Source organism: Sciurus vulgaris (genome assembly GCF_902686455.1).
Source record: "Sciurus vulgaris genome assembly, chromosome: 10".
Lineage (NCBI taxonomy): Eukaryota > Metazoa > Chordata > Mammalia > Rodentia > Sciuridae > Sciurus > Sciurus vulgaris.
In genome coordinates this window covers 138750466-138776332 of record NC_136470.1, presented here as the reverse complement: position 1 = coordinate 138776332, position 25867 = coordinate 138750466, and the positions used below count along the sequence as shown (strand labels likewise).

At 38.0% G+C, this 25867-nt stretch overlaps 1 protein-coding gene across 4 annotated transcripts; it reads right to left on the bottom strand.

Annotated features, from left to right (window-relative positions):
* Positions 1-896: 896 nt before the first annotated feature.
* Positions 897-21809, bottom strand: LOC306670978 (acetyl-coenzyme A transporter 1). 4 transcript variants are annotated; one of them, XM_079156057.1, is made up of 7 exons: positions 20622-21803; positions 11834-12024; positions 8853-9037; positions 8495-8612; positions 6184-6399; positions 4764-4958; positions 897-3431 (listed from the first exon to the last, which is right to left on the bottom strand). In XM_079156057.1, the coding sequence occupies exons 1-6, from the start codon at positions 21394-21396 to the stop codon at positions 4791-4793; spliced, it is 1653 nt and encodes a 550-aa protein (XP_079012183.1). In that variant the 5' UTR covers positions 21397-21803; the 3' UTR covers positions 897-3431; positions 4764-4790. The 4 variants fall into 4 exon arrangements, with proteins under 4 accessions (XP_079012183.1, XP_079012182.1, XP_079012185.1 ...); XM_079156056.1 differs by having other exon boundaries at positions 897-4958; XM_079156059.1 differs by lacking the exon at positions 11834-12024 and having other exon boundaries at positions 897-4958; positions 20622-20902.
* Between the last annotated feature and the right edge of the window lie 4058 nt (positions 21810-25867).

Below are 25867 nucleotides of genomic sequence, written 5' to 3'. Positions count from 1 at the left end.
TTTTTAGAGATTGTATAACAATCATTTTGAACATTTAAATAATCCTTCATGTAAAAAATCTGGATTTATAATTTATTCCAAATCCTAAAATACTGCATAAATATCAAAGTTTAATGCACATTTTTTATTAAATTAACCAAACATAACTGAACATTTCACATACACTCGAAACACTTAAAACAATACAAAATTATCAAGACTAATGCTAGATCTTCCAAAAATGATAATACAAATGGTTGTATGCTACACATTTGATTCAAAGTACTACCTGGGTGCAACAACTTTGTAAAGGTTTCAATAATGACAGCTTTCGATATATAGATATATATATATTTTTAATACTTTCATACATTTTTTTGGTGTGTGTGTGTGCTACTGGGGACCGAATCCAGGGCCTTGAGCATGCTAGGCAAATGCAATACTCCTGAGCTACACCCACTACCCTTACATTAACTCTTGCAAGGCAATATCTGAGGACAATATATACAGAAATTTATCAAATATGTCAAATTAACTTTTAAAAATATCTAACTGTTTTAATTTTACATTTTCCTAATTTTGTAGGTTTATGTAATAAACTTCTATTTCAATAACTGACTATAAAACTTTCTCAACATTTTCACTTTAAGGAAAATAATAGCCCTTAATATTTATATTCTGTATTAGTGACTGATTCACTGCAACTGAGAAGGGTATTAAAATTTAGAGATCTATGACAATTCCCTATGAAATGTACTAATACCTTGTTCATGTCAATCATTATTCTTCACAAAAAACTGTTATAAAGTTGTATTGTCAATATTGACAATAAAAAGCTATCCAAATGTAGCAGCCAGTCTTCTTTCTTCTTTTTAATGTACTGGGGATTGAACTGACTTACACCCCTGGCCTTTTTCTATTTATTTGTTTATTTATTTGTTGTAGAAGGGCAGAACACTTTCATTTTATTTACTTTGTCAAACCTGGTGCTTCACATGTGCCAGGCAAGCGCCTCTACCACTGACCTACAGCCCCAGCCTCTTATTTTGTATTTTGAGACAGGGTCTTACTAAGTTGCCCAGGCTGACCTTAAAGTTGTGATCTTCCTGTCTTAGTCTCCCAAGTAGCTGGGACTACAGGTATGTGCCAAGGAACCTTTTTCTAAATGATTCAAAACATCATGAGTCATGCAAATTAACTGCTAATATTTTAACATTATCTCTTTAATTATATACTTGGGTAAAAACTTTTTAAAGATTGAATATAATTATTATAAAATTTTCATTCTGCTATGTAAAACTATTTTCTCCTACACACTATTTACTCCCCTCCCATACAACAAAACATACCTCCTAAAGGCAATTTTATAACCCAATTATCAAAGAAACATTCCTATTTCATTAAGGAAGAGTTCTGCACATAAGTCTGTCCTGATACAGAACCTGCCTCCACCAGAACAGAATTCTAGGAACAAAAATGCACTCTCTTTGCCTATTCTATCTTTGCTAACAAATCAGTGAGGTAAAATGAACACCCTCACATCAGTTTTTACTTGTATGAATTCGAAGTCCCAAATCAAACAGTAATTACATTAAAAATTTAGCACTGTCAATTCAGCAGATACAAACTGAAATGGAACAGAATACTATGGTCTATCATAATATGTCACATCTTCTAAGAAAATAATCATACTTTATCTAATAAAGGCATGGGTTAAAAAAGTCTCAGTAGCCACAATGCACAATATCACCTTTTCTAAAACTAAAATGTTTTTTATTAAATGTTAATCCTATCTATATTGAAATGATTTTTAAAGTTTATTTTCTTTCTCTAATACTATGGTAAAATATATTTTGGAAACCTGCATGGGACATTCCCAAGAGGTCGTTTCTTCATTTGTTAGCAAGGCCTGTGCTTCACGGCTTCACTCACTCTTCTAACTACTTGAGAAAACACGATTCCCCAAAATGCAAAAACAAATCTGATCATCTGTTATGTGAAACAATGATCTCAATCATTTAATATACAGCAACATGCAAAAATAAAGGCCATGCATAGGGGAGATGGCTAGGAGATGACTTTTGTAGGACAGAATCCACCACTGTGTCCTCTCTTCTATTAACAGTGCCTCATCTGCTCTCATCCCTTCAAGGTTCAAGTTCAGAACTATCCACGCAGCCATCTTCAAGGTTCATCACAGATTCTTCTCTACATATTCTTTTTAAGATGCTTTGAACACATCTATAGCTATTACTTCAATTTTATGATTGTAATTCACAGTGCAGCCCACAATCAAGGCCAAGGCTATTACATGTTTTTGAACAGCAGCCCATTCAAGATTTTAACAAAAGTTCTATCCGGAAATATAAAAAATTACACATTCAGACTTTTCTAAGCAATTCAAGGGTTTCAGGGTCCCACTGACATCTGGTTAGGCTACCCTTGAAACAAATGGATAAAATCCAACAATAGTTTTAGATTGCAGATTAGATTTAAAAGTTTATTACAAAAAAGTTCTAGAGAAATCTGCTGAGGTGTTAAACTTTTTGCAACTGATAAGGAAAAATTATTCATAAATGGACAGATTTTTCAGTTTTAGTCTTAGCTTATCTTGAATTCTTCAAATTCAGCTGTATTCAGATTGTAAACCAAAGTACATACGGAGATACTGACAAAAAGAGAGATATATTCAATCCACGATTAGCCAGTCAACATATATGCATTAGCTGGAAGACTTAATGCCCAGATTTGAAAGCAGAACCTGATTTATCAGGATCAACCAATCAAAAAACACACATAAAAATAAGGTAGCATTTTTTAGTACTATTAATTTACAATGAGATTCAGGTAAATCATTTTAAAATGCCATTCATGATCAATGTATGCAACACAGTTGCACATCACTATTAACAAGTCATTTTTAGGATACATTACAAATATGTTCCCAAATTACTAGAGACTGTAATTGAAAATAATTTTTGGTTCATTTCTAGAACAAATGCAATCATTGGCTTTCACCTTATAAAGGCTTAATATATGTTTTAAAACTTCAAGATACTAAAAACATATGGACTTAAAATTATGAAAGTGTATTATGTGAAACAACAAAGAAATCTGAGCTTCTTAATCCAAAAATTAAAAATCAAAATTCATTTCACATGTGATAGTTAAGTGGATTTTCTTTATTCAAGTAAACATTTTGATTATAATACATAATAAGAGACAACCATGTCACAAAGTACTGCAGTCCCCGGCTTTGTGTAGCCTCCTTCCTTGACTCCAGGTGAGTATTTTTCCGGGTGATTCTTCAATATCTGACTCTGACGCCTGACACAGGCTCCCCAACGGCAGTGCGTGCATGCTAGAGGCCACCGCCCACCTTTCTTCAGGGTGCTGTTTATCCCACCCATTCATCCTCCATTACTTACAAAGACCCCTCTCTAAAAGTCAACCTATGTTATAAAATTAACAAAGTCAGGAGTTAGTATGTATTTTCCCACAAAGATAAAACTACTAAGATTCATAACTCAATCTCTTTCCCCTCGCCTTTGAAGAAATTTTGTAATTTCTAAAGAGTCAGAGTAACAACCCAACATGTAATATGCAAAGAGCCGTATCCCTGGGTGCACATTATAGACTGGAAATCACTAGTGTACTCAGAGCTTAATTCTTCTGGAATAGCAACTCTCCACTAGAAACTACAGTTCACAAATACGGTTTTAATAAATGAAAATACAGTACCTGATTTGGCATAAAGGAATCATGAGATATTTTCATTAGTAAAGTGCTTAAGAAACATTCAACTTTCTCCTACCACATTAATTTGTCAAAGGCACAAAATGTCTGTCTCTTTAAATATAATTTTAAAATATAGTAAATTTCACTTAATTGGAAAGTTTTACTGTTTTCCCCCTTTCGATAATTAAAAAAAGAACTACTTGATTAATAACATTTAATTTTTTATTTTCAAAACTTTGCCACACACATACAAACAAGACTAAACTCGATCCCTTCGTTAGCCGTCTGTGTGCCACGAAGCACTTGTGACAAACTAAAACATATGTAAGCTTCAGAGTAAAAGTTAACAAGGAATCAAAATATTTTCCCCAAAATCAGGGTAGGAGCAGGAGAAATCAATAAATTAAAAACAGAATCATTTTATAAAAAATAGTTTGAATAATCTTATAAACCTTTAATGCTTACAAAAGCAGGAAATACATTTTAAAATAGTCTTTTTAACACAGATCCATTTGAAAAATGTGGATATGGTAAAAAAAAAAAAAAAAAAACAACTAAATGATGTTTCAGTAGTCTACATTCTCTTCTCAGCAAATTCCACATAAAATTAACAAATTTATAATTCCGAATAAGACTTTAACTGCAACAAGGTCAGATTAGTTGTAGTTAGAACCTGAATACCAAGCTGTCTTCCTTCTAATATACTATACCAAGGTTTCAGCTCAATGACAGGTACTGATAATACTTGACTGTGTGGTTTCCACCAATGACTACTGCATTGCAGCTTAAAATATGCTTTGGTCAGTAAATTAAAAAGACATACATCAAATAAAAAGGCCAGAAGAGTTGTTTTAGAATCAATATCCTGGCCTTAAGAAAACTTTAAATATATTGAAAAGACAAGGAAAAAATATGATCATACATAAAGGTTACTACTTTTTAACATTTGGCATTTTATATTAATAATTTCCTTGCTTAAAATAATATTTTATACTCCTGTGCACTGATTATCATAGCTCTCTGAATTAAAACTAAACTATGGTTACCTTCTAGAATATCCAATAGTGTGTGCATTAATTGCCTCTTTTGCACTTCCATGAAGATGGTCCTTCATCCTGTAACTTTTTAAATTTGGGACCAAGAAAGAACCACCAACCAAATCCAATAAGAACACAAATAATGGATTCCACATAATAACCATCCAGTGCTGTAACACATGAGCCACCAAGTTTTTTGCAAAGCTGTTAAAAAAGAAATAATAAGAAGTATTCCACAATTTCAAAATGGAAGGTATCCAGTAATTAAAGTTTCCACTTTTTAATTAAAAGGATTAATCAAAATACATTTTGTTAAAACATTTCAACATTTCACTCAAAATGACAAAATATGCTAATGTATCTTAACCTAATACTACTAACAAGTAAAAATAATTTTCGGTTCTTGCTGTGAGCAATACTCATTTTCAAAATGAAGTTTTTCATATTTGAAAATGCAAATAAGTTTTCAATGAACTTACTCTAGAAGACGACTAATGTTACTTTGAAATAGTTTATCAACAAACTATCACCATTCAGTTTTAGCTACAATTGTTATATGAATAGCCAGTGCAATTTTCCCTCTTTCCTATTATTATAAAACTTGGCTGTTATTTATGCATTAGGACAGTTACCCTCATGGTGGGATGAGGGAGAGTTTCCCTTCTTTGCTTGTCTGATTGACAGACATTGTTACAGTTGTTATCAGTTGTGACAGATAAACAACAAGCAAATTTCCATTTGCAATTTTTTCTTTCTTTCTTTTTTGGTACCAAGGATTGAACCCAGGGCACTTAAGCACTGAGTCACATCCCCAGCCCATTTTTTATTTTTTATTTTATTTTATTTTATTTTTTTTGGCGATGCTGGGGAATCGAACCCAGGGCCTTGTGCTTGCAAGGCAAGCACTCTACCAACTGAGCTATCTCCCCAGCTCTTATTTTTTATTTTGAGACAGAGTCTAAGCTGCTTAGGGCCTCACTATGATGCTGAGGCTGGCTTTGAATTTGCCTCAGTCTCCCAAGCCTCTGGGATTACAGGCATGCTCCAACATGCCTGGCTCCATTTGCATTTGCTAGAAACTACAGGCAAATATGATTTTTTTTAAAAAAAGATATGGGGGCTGGGGAGATAGCTCAGTCGGTAGAGCACTTGCCTTGCAAGCACAAGGCCCTGGGTTCGATCCCCAGCACTGCAAAAAAAAAAAAAAAAAAAAAAAGATATGGTACATAGTATGGTACATAGTACTCCTAGAGGCAAACAAGAAAGTTATGTCAATTTTTTTTTTTTTCTTTTTCTTTTTCTTTTTGTTTTGTGGTGCTGGGGATTGAATCCAGGGCCTTGTGCTTGCAAGGAAGGCACTCTACCCTCTACCAACTGAGCTATATCCCCAGCCCTGATTTAATATTTTCTAATATTAAAACACACTTACCTCAACAGCATCAGGTGTCCGACAATTCTGGTTTGATGCTCCTACACACTCTTTCACTGTGAGGGGATCCACCAACCAAAGAGCAACTGTAGAGGGCCAGTTTCCTCCCAAATTGGATACAGTGTTTAAAAGGGTCATGTATGTTCCTCCAATAAGGGGATCACTGACCTTTGCATTGAAAGCCATTATAGACACATACATGCTGTACAATGTAATCTACAGGAAAAATGTAAAATTTTCATATGATTAGACATTTTCTTCTTTGATGTCAGGGATTGAGCCTAGAGGCTCACACATGCTGAGCACATGCTCGACCACTACACAACACCCCCACCCCTAGGATTTTACCTATAAAGCTAAGAACATCAAAACTGGGCTAGGAGTATAACTCAGTGGTAGCAGGCTTGGCCAGCATGTGTAAGGCCCCGAGTTCATCCCCAGTGCCACACACACACCAAAACAAGACAAACAAAACAAAAACATCAAAGTCATAATCCTGAAAACCAATTTTCATTATCTTACTGAACTCAATTCAAAAAACGTTTATTGGGCACATAGTATAAGCAGGCTTTAAGATCATGGCAACACAAAGACAAATAAGAAACAGTCCTTTTGCGCCTGCAGAATGTGTGACAGATGAGGAACAAGGAATAAACAGCTGTGGTGAGTACAGTGGGGCTCAGACACCAGGTATCAACTCCACCATGAGTAGTCAGGGAGCTCCACAGAGAAAGCGGCGGGTGCACTAAAGGGTGCAGACGGCAAAACGTAAAACGTCATTTCTGTACCTAAATACATACTGTGTATGTGACTGTGTGTATATGTGAGATGTATATGCATACCTGTGTTATACATGTAAACATCCAAAGAAACATAAAAATAGAACTTTTTTATCCTATACATACACATAAGGAAAATAACTTTTCAAAATTTATGTAACAAACTAAAGAGAAAAACCTTTGTCAGAGCAAAAAGAACTTAAAAAGTCCTAAATTAACCTTCCATTTAGGAAGATGGAAACAGTGTTTCTAGGAGTACTCCTTCAGACACTGAGAGACAATAAGTTATTCACTCACTCATTCATTCACTTATCTGTACTTTAACCCCAGTGTGCTTTGCCACTGAGCTATATCCCTAGCCCTGTTTAATTTTTGTTTTGAGACAGGGTCTCACTAAGTTTCTGAGGCTGGCCTCCAACTGTGATGCTCTTGCCTCAATCTCCCAAATCACTGGGATTACAGGTGTGTGCCACCACACCTAGGCTAAAACACTTCTTTTAAGTTCCATTATGTGCCTAGCATTAACTAAGTATGGGCAAAACAGGGGGAAAAGTCTAGCCTGGCCTCAATGATTTTGCAAACGATCTAACATGTTCCACTATTGGAATTCTCCTAAATGATTTAACTGTATGCAAACAACAACAAAACACCTTCAGATTAGTTGGTAGCCATATCTTTAGGTTTCCATGAAAAACTATATTAGGAAGTTAGTAAATATAACTTTCAAAAGGTTTAGGCTAGGTTTCATAGAAAAATCCAAAGTGACTTTGAAATATATGTTAGCAATAACTGCAATTGAGTTCAAAGTCACTGCTGGGTGGGGCTCTGCCATTTACTCAAATCACTTGCATCCAAAACAAAAATACCTCATTCTGCAACAGTAGCTTAGGTGAAGCTAAAGCAAAGTGGAGATAGCTGCTTTTAGGGATTACAAACACAAGTAACAAAGCAAACCCAGCTCAACACACGGCTTCCGAAGTCAGTAAACTGTAACTTTCAATACAGAAGCTAAATCTTATCCTAGTGCCTTTAATCCAATGACCATCATTAGTTTTCAATACTTTGAGAAAGAAAAGATATTAGAAAATGAAGAAAGAAAGAACCCAAATCTACGGACAGAGAGGAATACTTAACAAGAGTAAAATTAACTGGCTTTGGAATCAGTTCTAAATGTCAAGGATTAGTTCCCAAATTTACTTGTCCTTATACCATTTTTCCCACAAAGTGTCTGGTTATCTGAATTTCTTTAATACACTTTAGAAACTCTCTAATGAAATCTAAAGTCAAACAACACCTTTCTTAAAAGATGAATGAATCAATCAATGAATAAATAAAAAGCTCCCTTTCCAGGAATAGAACTCATTAAAAATCAAAAGTTCTAAATTTTAAAGTTCACCATTAGCTAATTTCTTCAGTGTGAGACTCATGCTGAAATATTAACATGCATTATTGTTTTAAGACAGCTGAAGAAAAACACCTTCTTGATTTGGCACAGAACAGCTCGCCTCCTGGGAAAGCCACCGCGAGCTCACCTGGTGTAAGGCATAACTCAGCAGCACTATGACGTAGTAATACAGAGGGAATCCTCCTTGGTGCTCTACTTTAGGAGTCCACCAAACCAGGAGTGCATACTCCAATCCAAGCAGTAATCTGCAAAAAAGGAGCACTAAGTTGATTTCCATTTGAGAATAAACAACCAGAAAGAGAAATTCGTGTGCCTATCATATGAAAGAAGCCTGTAATCTAAAACCAGCTGAAGAAATGAAAGTGCATACAAATGACATTGACACTGAAGATGCTTTTCAAGCCTTTTCCCACACATGCTAAACTCAGATATCAGTGCTACTGATGAATGCTCCACTTTAATCTGTGGTAAATTTTCATTTTTACCTGTAAGGCATGGCCTTGTAAAATATATTTAATGGCTGTGGACCTGCAGTGTATTTGCTGATAATCAGAGGCAATATTATCTGTAAAGGAACCATTGGAACTGCCAGTAGGGCTAAATGTTCTTTGGGTACGCCCTCTTCTACCAATTTCAGTCCCGTTACTGCATCTGCTGCTGAAAAACCAATCTGGGGGGAAAAAAAAGTATTTTAATTTGTCACTCATGAAATACTTTCTTTCAAGCACAGACTTTTTTAAGAACCCTCAATTTCATTATTGACCCATGACAGTTACAAGTAAGTATCATGTTATTATGTTTGGTACAACAATCAATTTATATAAGGTACACTTTACCCTATGTTTTACTAATGATATTTAATAAACAACAGAAAATTTAGTATCTGTAATAGTTATATAGGCTTTGATTACAATTAAATCTCTACTTCAAAAAAGTTCAATCTGCTGGAACAAACAGTATGAAAAATCCACACTTACTTAATTGTATATTTTAAGTTTAAAAGAAAAACTTTTAAATAACTACAAATAAGTCCGGTTGAAATGAGGTGTTGCTACCACATGTATATATTTTTTATGATTTCTAATAGATCACAATAATGCTCCTGAGGTCATCTAATGTTTCACTGTAGTATAACAGAGAGTGAATAAAAATGGCAGTGGCGGTGGGTGGGGAGTGCAGTTAATTCTTAAAAACAACAACTAAAAGATAGGCACAGAGGTGCACACCTGTAATCCCAGTGATTTGGGAGGCTGAGGCAGGATGATCACAAGTTCAAGGCCAGCCTGGGCAATTTAGTGAGATCCTGTCTCAAAATAAAAGATAAAAGGGGCTGGATATAGGTTAGTGGTAAAGTACCCTTGTTTAATTCCCAGTACCAAAAATAAATAAATATTAATGAGTAAACTGCACATACTGCACTATTGTGTTGAGTTGAAGAATACAAGCATCAGATTTGAGGATACACATTGTATAGTCCATTTATATATAAAACTTAAAAGCACGGAAAATAAATGTATAGTTTTAATTAATACTGGGAGAGATGTTACTTCTGGCGAGGTTTACCTTAAAAGGAGAATATAGGATGATGGCTTCTGTAATTGAAGCAACTCCTTACACATAGCTAGGGACAGTAAAAATTAGTACAACCTTCTGAAAAGCAGTTTAGTAATCACATTCTCTGACCTACTAATTGCCCATTGCATAATCTATTAGAAAAAATAGAACACCAAATAAAGAGAAGCACAAAAATGGTGCATTTTATCATTAAAAAACATAAGCAAATTGAATACAAAACAAAAAAATGACTGAGTGGGTTAGGGCAAATTGATACTACTATAGCCATTTTGTATCTATTAAAAAGCATGCTTTCGGGCTGGGGATATAGTTCAGTTGGTCGAGTGCCTGCCTCGCAAGCACAAGGCCCTGGGTTCAATCCCTAGCACTGCAAAAAAAAAAAAAAAAAAAAAAAAAAAAAAAAGGCATGTTTTCAAACATCACTTAATGATACAGGAATGTATTATAAGATTAAAAAATTACATACAATACGATCCAATTCTACTTCTAAAGTGTATTTGTAAATATACATACGAAACATATATATATATAGACATGTATACACATATAAAGAAAAAAAGGGTGCTAGAAGAAAAGATGCCAAAAATGCCAATAACTTTTATTTATTTATTTAGGTATTAGAAATTGAACCCAGGGGCGTTTAACCACTGAGCCACATCCTCAGCTCTTTTTTGTATTTTATTTAGAGACAGGGTCTTGCTAAATTTCTGAGGCTGACTATGAACTCGTGATCCTACTGCCTCAGCCTCCCAAGCCAGTAAGATTACAAGCATGTGCAATAAAATTCTAAATGATGTACCTCGGTAATGCTATCTTGCTTGAACTTTTCAGCATTTTTTTTTTTTTCACTTTTTAAAATGTGTTCTAATTAGTCTTTTCAGCATTTTCTAAACTTACTTTCCCTATCACCAAAGAGGAGGAAAAACTCACTATTTAAAATGAAAGCAAAGCCAGACACATGGTGGTGCACCACGTAATCCCAGCTACTCTGGAGGTTTAGGCAGGAGGATCACAAGTTCAAGGCCAGCCTCAGCAACTTGTTGAGACCCTGTCTCAAAATGAAACTTTTAAAAAAGGCCGGGATGTAGCTCAGTGGAAAAGCACTTGCCTAGTGGGAAGCCCTGGGTTCAATCCTAAGTACGGTGGAAAACAAAACAAACCAACCAAAAAAAAAAAAAAAAAAAAAGAGAGAGAGAGAAGAAAGCAATGAAGTTGTACTAATTCCTCTAGGGGAATCAAAAGATAGCAGTGAAGTGTGTGTGTGGATAGGTTTACATAGATAAAACTTAAATTCCAGAAGATTCCAAATTTAAGGAATATGAATCCCTCCAGTAGGAAAGCTCCCTCTAACAAACTACACTTACCTTTCTTTTAACATGATGTTGTAAATGTTCCAGAACTATAAAATGGAGACATCTTAATACAGAGTAAAAGTCACCAGTAATCTCATGTATTTTATGGATATTTCAATATTAAAAAACAATTCAATGGATTTTTAAACAGATTTCTAATACTCAAAGACTTCCATACCTTTGTAAAACACATTCTCAGTAAATAATTTCACTACCCCAGAATTAATGGTATACTTGTTATAACAGTACAGAAAACTATTGCTTTTTTAAGGCATTCATTTCTACTTCCAGCATTAATGTCATTAATTAAATAAATTAGTAGTTCTTCACATTGATATAACTCTTTTCAAGATCCCCATTTAGCTTACTTTGAAATTATATTTGATATCATCACATGCTTTAAAATACATTTAATAAACAAATTTTTTATTGTTAAATTATAATGGTGGTAGAAAGGGACTATGAAAAGTTATTGAAACTACTCCATGATATTGGTAATTATATAACAGAATGGTACATTTGCTGTATCAGTTTCTTACCTTTGAAGTTAGAATCAGAAGGCAAAATGTCAGAACTGCTGGCATTTTTATAATTGCAAAAAGCAGCTTGTAAGTATCTGTGATTCCTTGCGTTTCTTCTTTTACTACCGATATTTCTTTGTTTTCTTTTTTCAGAAAGGCAACTAATGTTGTTGTTATTAAAAATATAGTTCCCCAGAAAAAAAGAAAATCTGAAATTAAGAATGTTTTAAATCTATAATTAACTTTTGAAATGACATAACTTCATTGATGCTAAATAATTCCATTTACAATTTTTCCTCAACTAAAAAAAAATTTAAAAATAAAAAATAAAAACCAAAAACAACTGACATTTATGTGTCTATCAGGCCTCCCACGAGGAACAGCAGGTAACAACAGTGCTATTTCTACTAAACCTGCATTAATTACACAGACCCAGAATAGACATTCAAGACTTTAACATGGAAAAAGTGTAACTGAATTGAATGATACAAGGACAGGGACAGGGGTAGATGACTTTCATATCCCAGAAGGTTCATCAGTAACATTTACACACACCATTTCAGCTCTTTATTACATGAATACAATGCAGACAATAATCAATAGATGATTATTATTTATATTAGATTTTCCATTTTTAAACTTTCCAATGTTTTTAATGTTTAAGAATAATCTCGGGGCTGGGGATATGGCTCAGGTGGTAGAATGCTTGCCTTGCAAGCACAAGGCTCTGGGTTCAATCCCTGGCATCGTAAAAAAAATAATAATAGTAAAAAAAAAAAAATTTTTAAAAATAAAAGAATAATCTCTATTATTATATTGTATGCATGTATGAATATTTAACAATAAATCCCATCACTGTGTACAACTGTAATACATCATCAAAACATGTAGAAAAAATAAATTTAAAAAAAATTTTTTTTAAATCTTCTTACAAAGCATGATGGTGCATAACTGTAATCCCAAAGAAAGAAGGATCATAAATTCAAAGCAAATCCAGGTAACTTAGTGAGACTCTGTTTCAAAATAAAAAATTAGCCAGGCACAGTGGTGCATACCTGTAATCCCAGCAACTCAGGAGCCCTGAAAAATATATATATTACTTTCACTGTGACCAGAAATTCCAATTAGTGGTTTCTATGCAAATCTTTAAAAATGTTTTCCAGTTATATACTACTTCAAGAGTTCTATTTCTCTAGGAACAAAACAAAACTGCTGCATCTATTTCCTGCCACTCTGACATTTGACACAGCTCTGTTGGAGTAGAGGATCCGACACCTGACACAGTCTGTTGGAATAGAGGACTCAACACTTGACACGGTTCTGTTGATAGTCCTCCCTCTTGGGGGCCATAGGCTTGGCATGTCTCCATGTGTGGTTACTTTTTAATATTAATAATCAATATATCATTTAGAAACTTATTGGACTGTATTGGGACACAAAATAGTGCACAATGAAAATTTAGCAGTAATACATAGATAAAATATATGAAAATAAACAATTATAGCAGTGTTCAAGTTAAAAGGAGCCTGTGATTGCTTTAGTATAATAGATGGATAAAGACACATTCCTCTGAGCTTGGATGCAGTGTTTAAACTTTGTTGCTTTCCTAGATTCAATAGTTGATTCTAGAGATACTTTACATAATAAAAACATTTAGGTTAGTCATAAATATAATTTGTACTTTTCCTATGTTTAGTCTAATTCTTTGAGAATCAGAATAAGATTGTAGTCCGTCATTATATGAAACTAGAATAGACTAAATATTAATTATAAGTTGATTTCTTTGCCCTTTAATATCAGTAAAAGCTTTTCACTGTAACACTGGAGTTCATGGTGGGGGTGGTTTCTCAGAAAATCTGGTGACGTGTTTGTTCTGAAGGTTGAAGGCGGGCAGATCATGGTGCCTCAGTTTAGCTGAGGGACAAGGTTGTTTTAATCTGGCTGGGAGACAAGGTTGCTTTGGTCCGGGCTGTCATACAGAGAGAATGTGTACTTTGAGAAGAAGCATAGATTATAACTTTTGAAAGTTTTTCTTGTTTTAAACTAACCAAAAATGACATAATCATTACTAAAGAAAAATATCTATAAAAAGGCTGGCAGAAAAATAAAGACAGATTCAGCCTCAGAACACTTGGTGTCTCTGTCTCTGTGTGCTGTTTCTCCACCGTGCCGAGGCCTCCCATCCACCTAGGACTCCTGACCCCTGCTAGGGCTGGACTGCGGCACAAAACAAACAAATCCTCCCACCCCTCAAAAAAAAAAAACCACCATGTTAATTTCTTTAGTGTATTCTCCTTCCTCCTCACTTCCTGTTTCTTTCCTTTTTTTTTTTTTTTTGGTAGTGCTATGAACTAATCCATGGTCTCACATATACTAGGCTATCACTCACTGTATCACTGAGCCACATCCTCAACCCTCTTTCATTTTGAGACAAGATCTTGCTAAATTGCCCAGGTTGGCTTTAAACTTATGATCTTCCTGCTTCTGCCTCTGCCTCACAAGTATCTTGGATTACAAGTGTGGAACAAGAACAATCAGATTTCAGTAATGCTTGCAGCAAAGATCATTTTTAATTTCTTTGTGCTATGAGGAAAAAAATAACAGTACACTGGAAAGGAAGTATAGACAATGAGTCCCTAGAGCCTACTTCGAGGACTTTCCATACCTCACATAAACAAAAGAGTAAAAAACCAATAGCCAAGAAACAATTTGGACTCTCCCAGAAGTTTACAAACACTATTAGATTATTTACTTTAAAATAAATAATAATACATAAATACTGACCATTATATTACTTATTTTAAAAGTTCATTTATTCACCCTTTCATTTTGTGGTGTTGGGGATGGAATCCAGGGCCTCCCCAAGCTAGGCAAGTGCTCTACCACTGAACTCTTTTTTTTTTTTAACTTGGGGTTTCACTAAGTTGCCCAGGCTGCCTGGAACTTGTGACCCTCTTCCCAAGTGGCTGGGATTAAAAACATGCATCATTATGCCCAGCAAAGCATTACTTACTAATCTTACTTTGATGTTAGAGAACATCCACAGCATGATATGCCAATCACTGCAAAAGTATATCATTACCAAAATATGTAAATACTGCATTAACAATTTGATTAATTCTGATACATGTATTTTATCTGCAAAAGTATTCATATGTAAACATACGCTCCCGATGTCTAAGTTGATGTTCAAGTTTCATAAACATGATTTTTAAACAAACCTTAAAAAGACTAAATATTGTAAAGTAGCTATAAGATCTCATCCAGCGTATCACCAATGCAAAAATTAAGGGCATGGAACAATTCATCAGAGACCAAAAGCATACAAAAACTAGCACCTATTCTAAGCACAGGGAAAAAACACAGGATATCTCATTTAGATTTCAAAAACCTCTGACCAAAACAGGTATTATTATTCCTACTTTGTACGCAAACAAGATCATGAACCAGTGCCAATGGTGGGATTCAAACTCAGGTCTAGTCTCAAAACGTGAGATCTGGGCTGGGGATGTAGCTCAGTGGTAGAGCACTTGCCTAGCATGTGTGAGGCACTGGGTTTGATCCTCAGCACCACATAAAAATAAATAAATAAAATAAAGGTATTGTGTCTGTCTATAACTCAAAAAGAAAAAAACAAAACAAAAAACAGATCCTCCTGCTTCAACCTCCACAGTATTACAGGCTTGAGCTACCAAACCCACTGCCAGCTTTCTTGATAATTTATAGGGAAATACTTCAATAAAAATATGTTGGAGAAAGCAAAACTGCCAAGAGTTATGATAAAACATTAGACTTTGAAAAAACTTTACGCTTTAAGGGTTTCATTGAGGCCCTTGGGCCTTTGCAGTGTAGACGGACTCTTCCAGGATCAGGAGAGAGAAGAAGTCAGCAGCCCTGACTGACAAACCTGCCTCGGGCTCAGCTCCCCTCCCTGCAGCTCTCTCAAACAGGGCAGAGAGGAAGGCCAGTCCTTCAGAAGCCCGTGGTGGGAAAGCAGAATGACACCTGCTGATCTAGTATCTGTTTCGTCTTCCTCTCACCTTCTTGGTTTTGGCAAAGCTCTACTCCACCAGTCAGGGTGAAGGGTTCTGAATATTCACCTTCTAGTTTGAGGCTCTCAATTTCACAGCAGAGGAAACTGAAGCAATAATATTATGGCCTGGCCCTGAGTCCCCACCTGCATTTTAGCAGAAATAAGCCTTTCTTTTATTTCACAAATCTCTCCCGTAAGCTTTGCTAAAATACCCAAGCCACCGAAGAGAACTCACAGAAAACACCTGTGCTTATACATCAGTCATGTCTTCCTAGGGGTTCAGTTTCTAAAAGACAGCATGTAATGCAAATATAGGGTAAATACAAGATTAATTTAGAAATCTTCCTAATTTCTTATATTTCATAACCCAGTAGGAAGATGCCACTTATGCAATCACATATCATTTCATTAACTCCAAGAATGTCAGGTTTTCCTCCACGGGTAGAAGAGATTGCTATTTCATTAGCCAAGCACCAGTTGAAGCAGCCAGCTTGCGATTAAGGGGCGTGTTATTCCAAAATACTAGACTCAAACTAAGCCCAGCACACAAGACTGAGGTTAAGGGGCCAACATATTCAGTGCTTCCAAGTCATCCTAACTCTGGTGCTTTTATTACGGAATATATGCCAGTAAATCACTATTCTGACCAGATACAAAATTCACAAAAACTAAAAACATACACCTCCATTCTGAAGCTTATGATATGAGGTTCTTGCATCAACTTTTGTACAACCTTTGTACAATGTGATATCCTTCAATCTTTTGGGCTGAATTCATATTTATAAAACTGTTGGCACTGCTTAGAGTTTTTCAGCACTCATATCACATGAAGATGGGAGGTTGGAATCAGTAGTTGCAGTTCAGCAACTTAATTGTCTTCAGACAGTAATTATTCCATGTTATTTTATTACAACTTACACTATGCTATAAAATTAACAGACTATACAACCATCAGACCAACTAAAACAAAAAACAGCAAGAACACTAATGCTGGCAAGGATGGAGAGAAGCTGGATCGCCCTTTCATTGCTGGCAGGAAGATTAAATGGTACGGCTACTACGGAAAATAGTTTGGCAGGGCCTTTCAAAACTAAAAATGAACTTTCCATACAACCTACCATCTGTTATCTTAGACATTTATTCCAGGGAAAGGAAGACTTATCTTCAGATAGTAGAATCAAAAACTAGAAACTAACTACACTCTTTCGTGGATCTGTGGTGGAAAAGCCTGTGGTATGTCTAACAAATATTTTTGCAGGACACGGTCGTACACGCCTCTAATACCAGCTACATGGGAGGCTGAGGTAGGAGGATCATGAGTTCAAGGCCAGCCTGGACAATTTAGTGAGACTTTGTCTCAAAAAAAAAAAAAAAAAAAAAAAAATTAACAAGGGGCTGGGGAGATAGCTCAGTTGGTAGAGTGCTTGCCTTGCAAGCACGAGGCCCTGGGTTCAATCCCCAGCACCACCAAAAAAAAAAAAAAAAAAGTTAAGGGTTGGGGGATGTTTTTCAGAGTTAAAATACTACTTGGGTTCAATTTCAAGTACTGTTTAAAAAAAAGTAAATAAAATACTTTTCATTAATAAAAAGAAACAAACAATAACAAACAATACATACAACTTTGATAAACCTCAAAACAATCACACTGGACAAAAAAAGTCTGTTTCCAAAGGATACATACTAAATGATTTCATTTATGAAATAACAATTATAAAGCTAAAAAGGGAGCTAAACTCAAGGATTTTATATCACTATACTTTGAATGACATTAGCTTTTCAGATAATGAATGAGGTTTTTTAAAGTTTTTAAAAAATACATTTTACTTTTAAATTATTACACATTAAAACTGAACTTTTCGGTATAGAGCTGTATGAATTTTAACACATGTACAGATTTCAAATCACCACCAAGATACAGAACAGTCCAGGGATAGTGGTACACAACCATAATACCAGCTACTTCAGAGGCTGAGGCAGGAGGCTCACAAGTTGGAGGTCAGCCTGGACAATGTAGAGAGACCCTGCCTCAAACTATAAAAAGTAAACAAGGCTGGGGACGTAGCTCAGTGGTAGAATGTTCCTGGGTCCATTCCCCAGTACAGGGGGAAAACATACAGAACAATTTTATCACCTCCCAAACTCCCTCATGCAATCCATTAATACTTACCTATCTTCTCCCCACCCACAACCCTAAGAACTGCAGATCTGTTCTCCACTTGTATATTTCTGCCTTTTGGAGAACACAAGGTAATGTTTTAAGCGTAGATATGGATGCTAAGTGATGTATAACAACCGATATAGCTAGTCTATATAACTGTGCCAATTAGTCCTTTTTAGAATTAAATTCTAAAAAGCAGGTCTAGTTGCACTCAAGGGAATTTCCAGCTTTTCTTGAATATATATAAGATCTAGTAATCCTGGGATCCTACTGCCACAAGACAACAACTGATTGGAGTTGAGCTCTTACCTTTATAGGGGCATGGGTTTTCATGTCATCATTTGACATGAAAATGTTCCCTCCAATTCACAAACTGTCACACCAACTCAGTTGACTCATTTACATTATCCATTTACTCACTTCATCACTGTGGTTCACAAATCTTCACTATAAACTGAGTTCCTTGGAAGCAGAAAATTCCTGGGTTTTATTAAATCATTAACACCTACCACCTGGCTAGCACCAAACTGGCATTCAGTGCTGAGTAAATGGCCTAGGTCAGTTAAAAATTAAAACTAAAACTTCAATCTGTGATTTCTGGAGTCAGGCTTTCTACTGCAGGCTCTTTAGACCTCAGGAATCACAGTGTTGCTTTTCTCTGGTAGAAAAGCCCAGTCAGCAAATGATTATGTTTAGGTTTCAAGGTTTTTCCTACTGCCTATCCTGCCAACCTTAGGAAAAGCACCAGAAAAGGAGCCAGGAACCAAACTACCAGTATGTCTACCACTAATTAGTCACTTGACTAATTATATAATTCCTCATATATAAGAATAAAGAGCCAGGCACAGTGGTGCACACGAGCAATCCCAGTGGCTTGAGAAGTTGAGGCAGGAAGATATGGAGTTCAAAGCCAGCCTCAGCAACAGAGAGGTGCTAAGCAACTTAGTGAGAACCTGTCTCTAAATAAAATACAAAATAGGGCTGGGGATGTGGCTCAGTGGTCGAGTGCCCCGGAAGTTCAATCCCCAGAACAACAACAAAAAAAAATTGAAATGTATGATCTTTTCAAGGAATAAAACTTTATGTTCTAATCTTTTTTCTTCTGGGTTCCTTTCATCATTTCATTATTATTAATATTATATATATATATATATATTTAGTGCAGATGGACACAATATCTTTCTTTTATTTATTTTTATATGGTGCTGAGGATCGAACTCAGTGCCTCAGGCATGCTAGGCAAGTGCTCTACCACTGAGCCACAATCCCAGCCCCCTTCCATCATTTCTTGCAGCTTAAAAGTTCTCTCTTTGCCTCTAGGGATTCTTGAAAAACATAAAGTCTATTTCTTAAGTTCAGGATTATTCTGGATCCCTGAAGGTATGAAAAAGTCAATCTCAGCATAATAAGGCTTTCTTTCTAAGGGGTTCTACTCTCATCCTAGCCTTCTGTTCTAAATTTACTATTTAGAGTACTACTTTGCAATCAGAGAACATATTAATAATTTTTAAAAATTATGCCTCCTTTTAATACTCAGATTTTCTAAACAGTGCCTCTATGTTTGGCTCTTCTTTAATTATCTAAGCAATGTTTATTTTGTGATTCTTTCTCTACTCTAAGTTCCTTGAAATTATTAATTTAGGGCAAGGGCCCTAGGTAGCTCAGTGGTAAAGCACGTACCTAGCAAGCATGAACTCTCGCAAAAAAAAAAAAAAAAAAAAAAAAAAAAATACTGGGGCTAGGGGTACAGCTGTTGGTAGAGTGCCTGCCTCACAAGCACAAGGCCCTGGGTTCAATCCCCAGCACCGCCCCCCACCAAAAAAAAAAAAAAAAAAAAAAAAGCTGCAAAAACTTAAAGGAGACTAAAGCTAAAATGTTTGACCCCAAAACAGAAGCAGATAAGTTAAATCAAAAAGTAAACTATTTTTAGACTCTCTTGGAGAAAAAAGTTCAAATACCACAGTTACTAAAACAACTATTCAAAAGAACAAGTCAGTCTAAATATTTTTATATATTCAACAAAGAACAAAATCAACCGCTATCTGCAATGCAAAGCCTGATCCCGGAGGCAGTCAAGGGCCTGCAACTCTAGGCTCCCCAAGATGAACCACCTCCCCATTCCTGGGCCAGGGGACAGTGTCTTATTCACAGAAGGTCCTTTGAATCCTGTCACATGAGCGCCTCCCTGTGTGAATGAATGAACCCTGCTCCATTCACCAGAAGGCTAGATGAGGACAACTGGCACAGGACTAGGGGTGGAAACGGATCTGAAAGCAGGGAGTCAGAAATCTCAATCCAACAAAACAAAGAGGAAAAATGTGAGCCCCGGGAGCTAGACTTTGGAAAAAGGTGCATCTGTGACTCAGCAAGTGCCCCAGGATTCCCAGCCTGAGAGTTTTGTTATGTTCCGGGTTACCGCTCCCTGTCCACTGCGGGGTACTGACAACAGCTTCACCGATGCCTCAAAGCCCACTTTAACGAGACAGAAAACACACCCCGACTGTCTCCCGCAAACACTTCCAGCAAATTAAATAATGAGCTTCCCTGCAACGTCCCACGGTCCGAAGGGCTCAGACACGGAATAAACCTGACAGCGCAGGAGTTCAATACCCTACCTGAAAGAGTAACAATTCCCCTCGGCTGAGGCTGAAACCGCAAATATTTGTTACAAAAGTCGGCTGATTCAAGGGCCAAAAACAAAACATTGCCCAAAAAGTAGCCTGCTGTTTGGCCCACGGAGTTGCAGGTGGAAGCATAGCCCACGTTTTCTCGGGACAACATAGTCAACGCCCAGCCATCCACGGCGATGTCCTGAGTGGCGGCCAGGAATTCAAACAGAAAGAATGTCACAGTGAGGGCAAGCACGTCGGGGGTCCTGCCGTCCGCATTCCCGAGCAAGCGGTCCACCTGGGTGGACAGATAGATCATGAAGAGTCCCAGTACGTACTGTGTGGGCACCAGCCAGGATTTGCGCCGACCGAAGTTCTTAAGGTAGACCGCGTCGACCAGCGGGGCCCAGAGCAACTTGAGGCTGAAGGGCCAAAAGACGAAGCTGAAGAACGCCTGGTCGGTGTAGCTGACGTTTTTGCTCTGCAGGATGAGCGGGATGCTTCCCGCCAGGCCGAGCGGGATGCCCTGGAGCACGTAAAGGAAGAGCAGCAGCAAAATGCTGCTGAGCTCGGCCCGGCAGCCGCGCGGGGCTTTGGGGAAGTCCGCGGGGCCGGCGTCCCTCAGCAGGGCCTCCCGGTCCCCCTCCCCGCCCGCCGAGGCCGGGTGACTGTCGTCCCAGCTGCCCGGCGGCAGGGGGCCGCTCTTCATGTCCAGAGCGTGGCTGAAAGTCCCTGGCCGCCGCTGCCGACTGCTGTCCTTGTGGGAGAGGGTGGGCGACATGTCAGAGACGAGGCAGAGCCCCGCCTGCGGCGGGCCGGGGCTGAGCGTGTTGGCTCCGTCTAGACTCAGGTCCAAGGCAGGCGCTCAGGACCCGGGCCTCGGGCTTCCAGGACAGGCGGCGGGGGTTCTTCCCACTGCCGCCCCGAGCGCCCAACAGCACAGCCCGTCCCCCGGCCGGCGCCGACGCCTGGGGAGGCGTTCCTCGGAGCCGCTTCAGGGATCCCGGAGGAGCCCCCCGGGCGGCCGCGCCGGGCTCGGGGCTGGAGGAGGCGGCCGTGGTGCTGCGTGAACCGACGGCCGGCTCCCAGCCACCTCCAGCCCTCACCGGCACCAGCGCGGCAGAGAGCACTTTCTCCGCCGGACTCCCAAGGAACAGGTAACTTCCTGCCTCGCGCTTCAGGAAGCGGTCCCTCTCTCAAATAGGTCCCCTCCCCGCCTCCAGAGCGAGCCAATCAGGACCCGCTCCCGCGGCCAAGCTCGGAAACAACGCTCCATGGGAACCCTTATTCCCTGCGGCCCGGATCTTCGGGGGGCACTAACGCCAGCGTATCGCGGCGGCTCTGTGAGCGCATGCGGCCGTCTGGACCGCGTGGGCCTAGCTCATTGGGTTGCGCCGTCACGTGAAGGGCACGCCAGGCGGTGCTGGCGTTGGGGTGAGAACGCGGGTTGGGTTCGGGACGCAGCGAGTGTAGTAAGTTAGCCGTGGTGCTTGCGTGGACCGGACGAGAGAGGACCTGAGGACACGAAGAGTGGTGGCAGGACGCCAGGTCGCTCGCGCCCCAGAGCCGTGGGAGAAGGCCTGGCCGAGTGGCATTTGCGGAGTGCCGGCCGCCGTCCCCCGCGGCGGAAGACGTACCGGGAACCCGAGAGCGGGCTCGGGCCTCGGCGGGCGGGCCGGGCCGGGGCTGCTTCCGAGACGCTCTGCCGCTGTGGAAGGACTTGGGAGCTGCCGGGTGGCAGCGCGATGCGTTCTAAGTGGCTCCCCTTTCTTGGGACTCTTGGCAAAGTGGATTTCTCGGTATCTCCACCTCCACCTCTTGGAGATACCGAGAAATCAGATTTAATAGTTCAGCGATGCCCAAGAGATAGGTTTTCCAAGAATTTTATGGAATCCCCAATTGTGTGTTATTTCAGGCATTGCTTAACCTGTTCTGGTACTAATACTACATTTTTTCCACTTTAATACTTTACTTTTTTTTCTGTGGTGCTGGGGATAATACTTTACGTTTTATTAACTTTTGTAATTTTATGCGCATGCTGCCTGTACATGTGCACTTCCAACCACTGATGGTTCCTTTTTAACTGTTTCGCTATTTATCCCTTAGGAATTTTGAGTCTTTTTTATTTAACAACAGAAAATGACAGCTATAAAATCCTCTAAATTTTGCCAAATAGAAGAATATTTTACAATGTCAAGTAAGTGAGACCGATCAGAATTTAAACACCCAAGAGTCGGGTATACAACATTGTATGCAACATTGCTCCAAGAGCCTTAGACAATTACCTATCCTAGTCTCAATTTCAATGAATTTTAAAGTTTGTAACATTTCCAAGTCATCGGGAAGGTTAAAGAATGCAACATATGAAGCCATGAACAGTCAGCAGATGGTTTTATTTTCAAAGATAAGAAAATATTTAATGAGCTAGTGTTTCTTGTCCCCCCCCCCCCCCCCCCCAAAAAAAAAAAAAACTCCTTATTTTTAAGTAATCCTGGACTCTCAGGAAATTGCAAATTCAGCAGAGTCCCATGTAGCTCTTCACCTAGCTTCCCCCAATGGCAGCACCTTACATACCTATAGTACAACAAACTCAGGAAGTTAACATCTGTAAAACATTAACTAGCCTTATTTAGATTGCATCAATTTTTACATGCACTAGTTGGTGGTATGTCCCTTGTTCCACATTTTTAAGTGTTCTGCCTTTATGGTACCACACCTTTATAGTTGCACCAAACTGTTCTCATTATTTGAAAATCACTAATCTGTTCCATTTTGTTCTTTGAAGAATGTTGTATCAACTGGGTGCAATGGTGCATGCTTGTAATCCCAGCCACTCAGAAGGCTGAGGCAGAAGGATCACGAATTCCAGCCAGCCTGTGCAACTTCGCAAGACTGTCTCAAAATAAAAAGGGCTGGGGATGTAGCACAGTGGATTCAATCCCCCTCAAAAAATACAAGTGGAATCACAGAGTGTGTAACCTATGGGATTAGCTTCTTTTTTTATGTCCTTGAGATCCATCCAAGATGTTAATATATTTGTTTCAATAGATGTCCACTATCCTTTTAATTATGTACTAGTAGACCATTTAATGATGTCATGTCCATGTTTAAATAATTTCTTTTTCCAAGTATTCTCTTTGCCTAGAAGATGGATCCCTCTAGTTGTTGGATCCAAATAGGCCAAAATTACAAACAATAGGAAAAATTATTAGAGCTAAATATTGGAAAAATTTTCTTGCATTAACCCAAGTCAATGTGTACACATTATTCAAATGATAAGGGGGGAAAAACCTTAGGGGACAAATAGCATTATCTGTAATGCATAGAAAATACATCACCTATAAACAGCCTTATAAAATATGTACATTATATGTATGCTATTTTCCTCAGTAGATAGCAGTAATTAAATACCAATGGGAAAAACACTGTAAAAGTGAGCCTACAATGAGCTTTATCTCATTTAAAACATAAATCAAGTTTTTGCATTGTCTTCGTCCATTTAGGCTGTTACAAAGATATAGACCTGATGGCTTGCTTATAAAGAACAAATTTCTCAGTTCTGGAGGCTGAGAAATTCAAGATCAAATTGTTAGCAGATCTGGTTCCTGGTTCATAAACAGCCATTTTCTTTGTCATCTTGTGTTCTCACCTGGGAATAGGGATGAGGGAACTCTCTGGAATGTTTAATAAGGGCACTCATGACCTAATTACCTCCAAATACCATCACACTGGGGATTAGGTCTCAGGATATGAGTTTTGAGGTACACATTCAATCTGTTGCATTCCACCCTGACTCCCTTTTCACGTGCAAAATGCATACGTTCTATCCTAATAGCTCCCAAAGACTTGTTTTAGCACCACCTTTAAATCCAAAGGCTATATGCTGGGGTTCAGCCCTAGCAGCCATGGTGGCGGGGGTACTAGGTGAATGGGAGACGGTGGTGCCGTTGGAGAAACAGCAGAGACACCAAGTGTTCTGAGGCTGAGTCTGAATCTTTATTGTTCACAGAAGCTTTTTGTGTGTTTTTTCTTTGGTGTTGATTACATCATTTCATGGTTAATACAATGAAATGTTAAGTAAAAAATCTTCAAGAGTATAATTAATGATCTTATTAAGAAACATGTTCTTATTGTATGATAGCTTTAATAAGAAGAAAAACAGTTCCCAGCAAGGTAGAGGGCACCATCCTCTGTTTAGTTTTAATTTCCCTGAAAGAATACATCATTAAGTTTCTATAGAAGTTACCCCTTTCCAAGAACTCTAATGTTAGTTATTAACAGTGGAAAGTTTTTGTTATTACTAACAGAGAAAGAGGAATCATCTGATAGTTAATATTTATTCTATTTCATGCACTCAATGGCAGACTAAAACTATTTTGATCTTTAAAGAACTAGACATAGGAAGAATACAAACTGTACTTTGATCAACCTATTTTTTTTTATTAAATGGGAAAAATAAACTTAATCATAAATCCTAAGAAAGCAATGAAGACCAAACACCACATCAAAGCTCAGAGGAATATACTCTCATATACCTATATATAACTTTTAGAGACTTTGTATACTAAAAGAAATCACAGGCTCCTTACACATTTGAGCAAATCATAATTGCTTATTTATGATTTCATCTAAGTATTAATATTAAACTTTATTGTGTGTTATTTTGTGTCCCAGCACCATGAAATCTCCCCAGTATTCTCTATAATCTGAATCTAAGGATATATTGATTATTATTATTAAAAGCAACTGCACATGGAGACATAACACGCCTATGGCCCCCAAGAAGGAGGATGATCTTTCAACAGAACCGTGTTGAGATGTGTCAAATGTTGAATCCTCTACTCCAACAGCACTGTTTCAAGTGTTGGAGTGGTAGGAAATAGATGTGGCAGCTATAAACAAATACCTAGGGCTGGGGATATAGCTCAGTTGGATTGACCCCAGCACCAAGCGGGGGAAAAAAAATATCTAATTCTGATTTGGGTAAGATTCAAGCAATCATTCATTCTGAAGCAAATTGCTCTTCAACTGTGAACCTGCGAGACCAAGCATGTTATGTGCTTCCAAAATATGTCACTGGGATGTGTTACGGTAACTGGTGCAAATATCCACGAGAGATACAGCTCTGAGTTCAAGCAAAGGTCTATTGACAGTCTGCCAGGCTGCCCCTCTGCAAGGAGCAGCAACCTGCAGGAAAAACTTCTAAACTATGGTCATGTACCATGGAGTAGTTAAAAAATAACTGGTCTGGC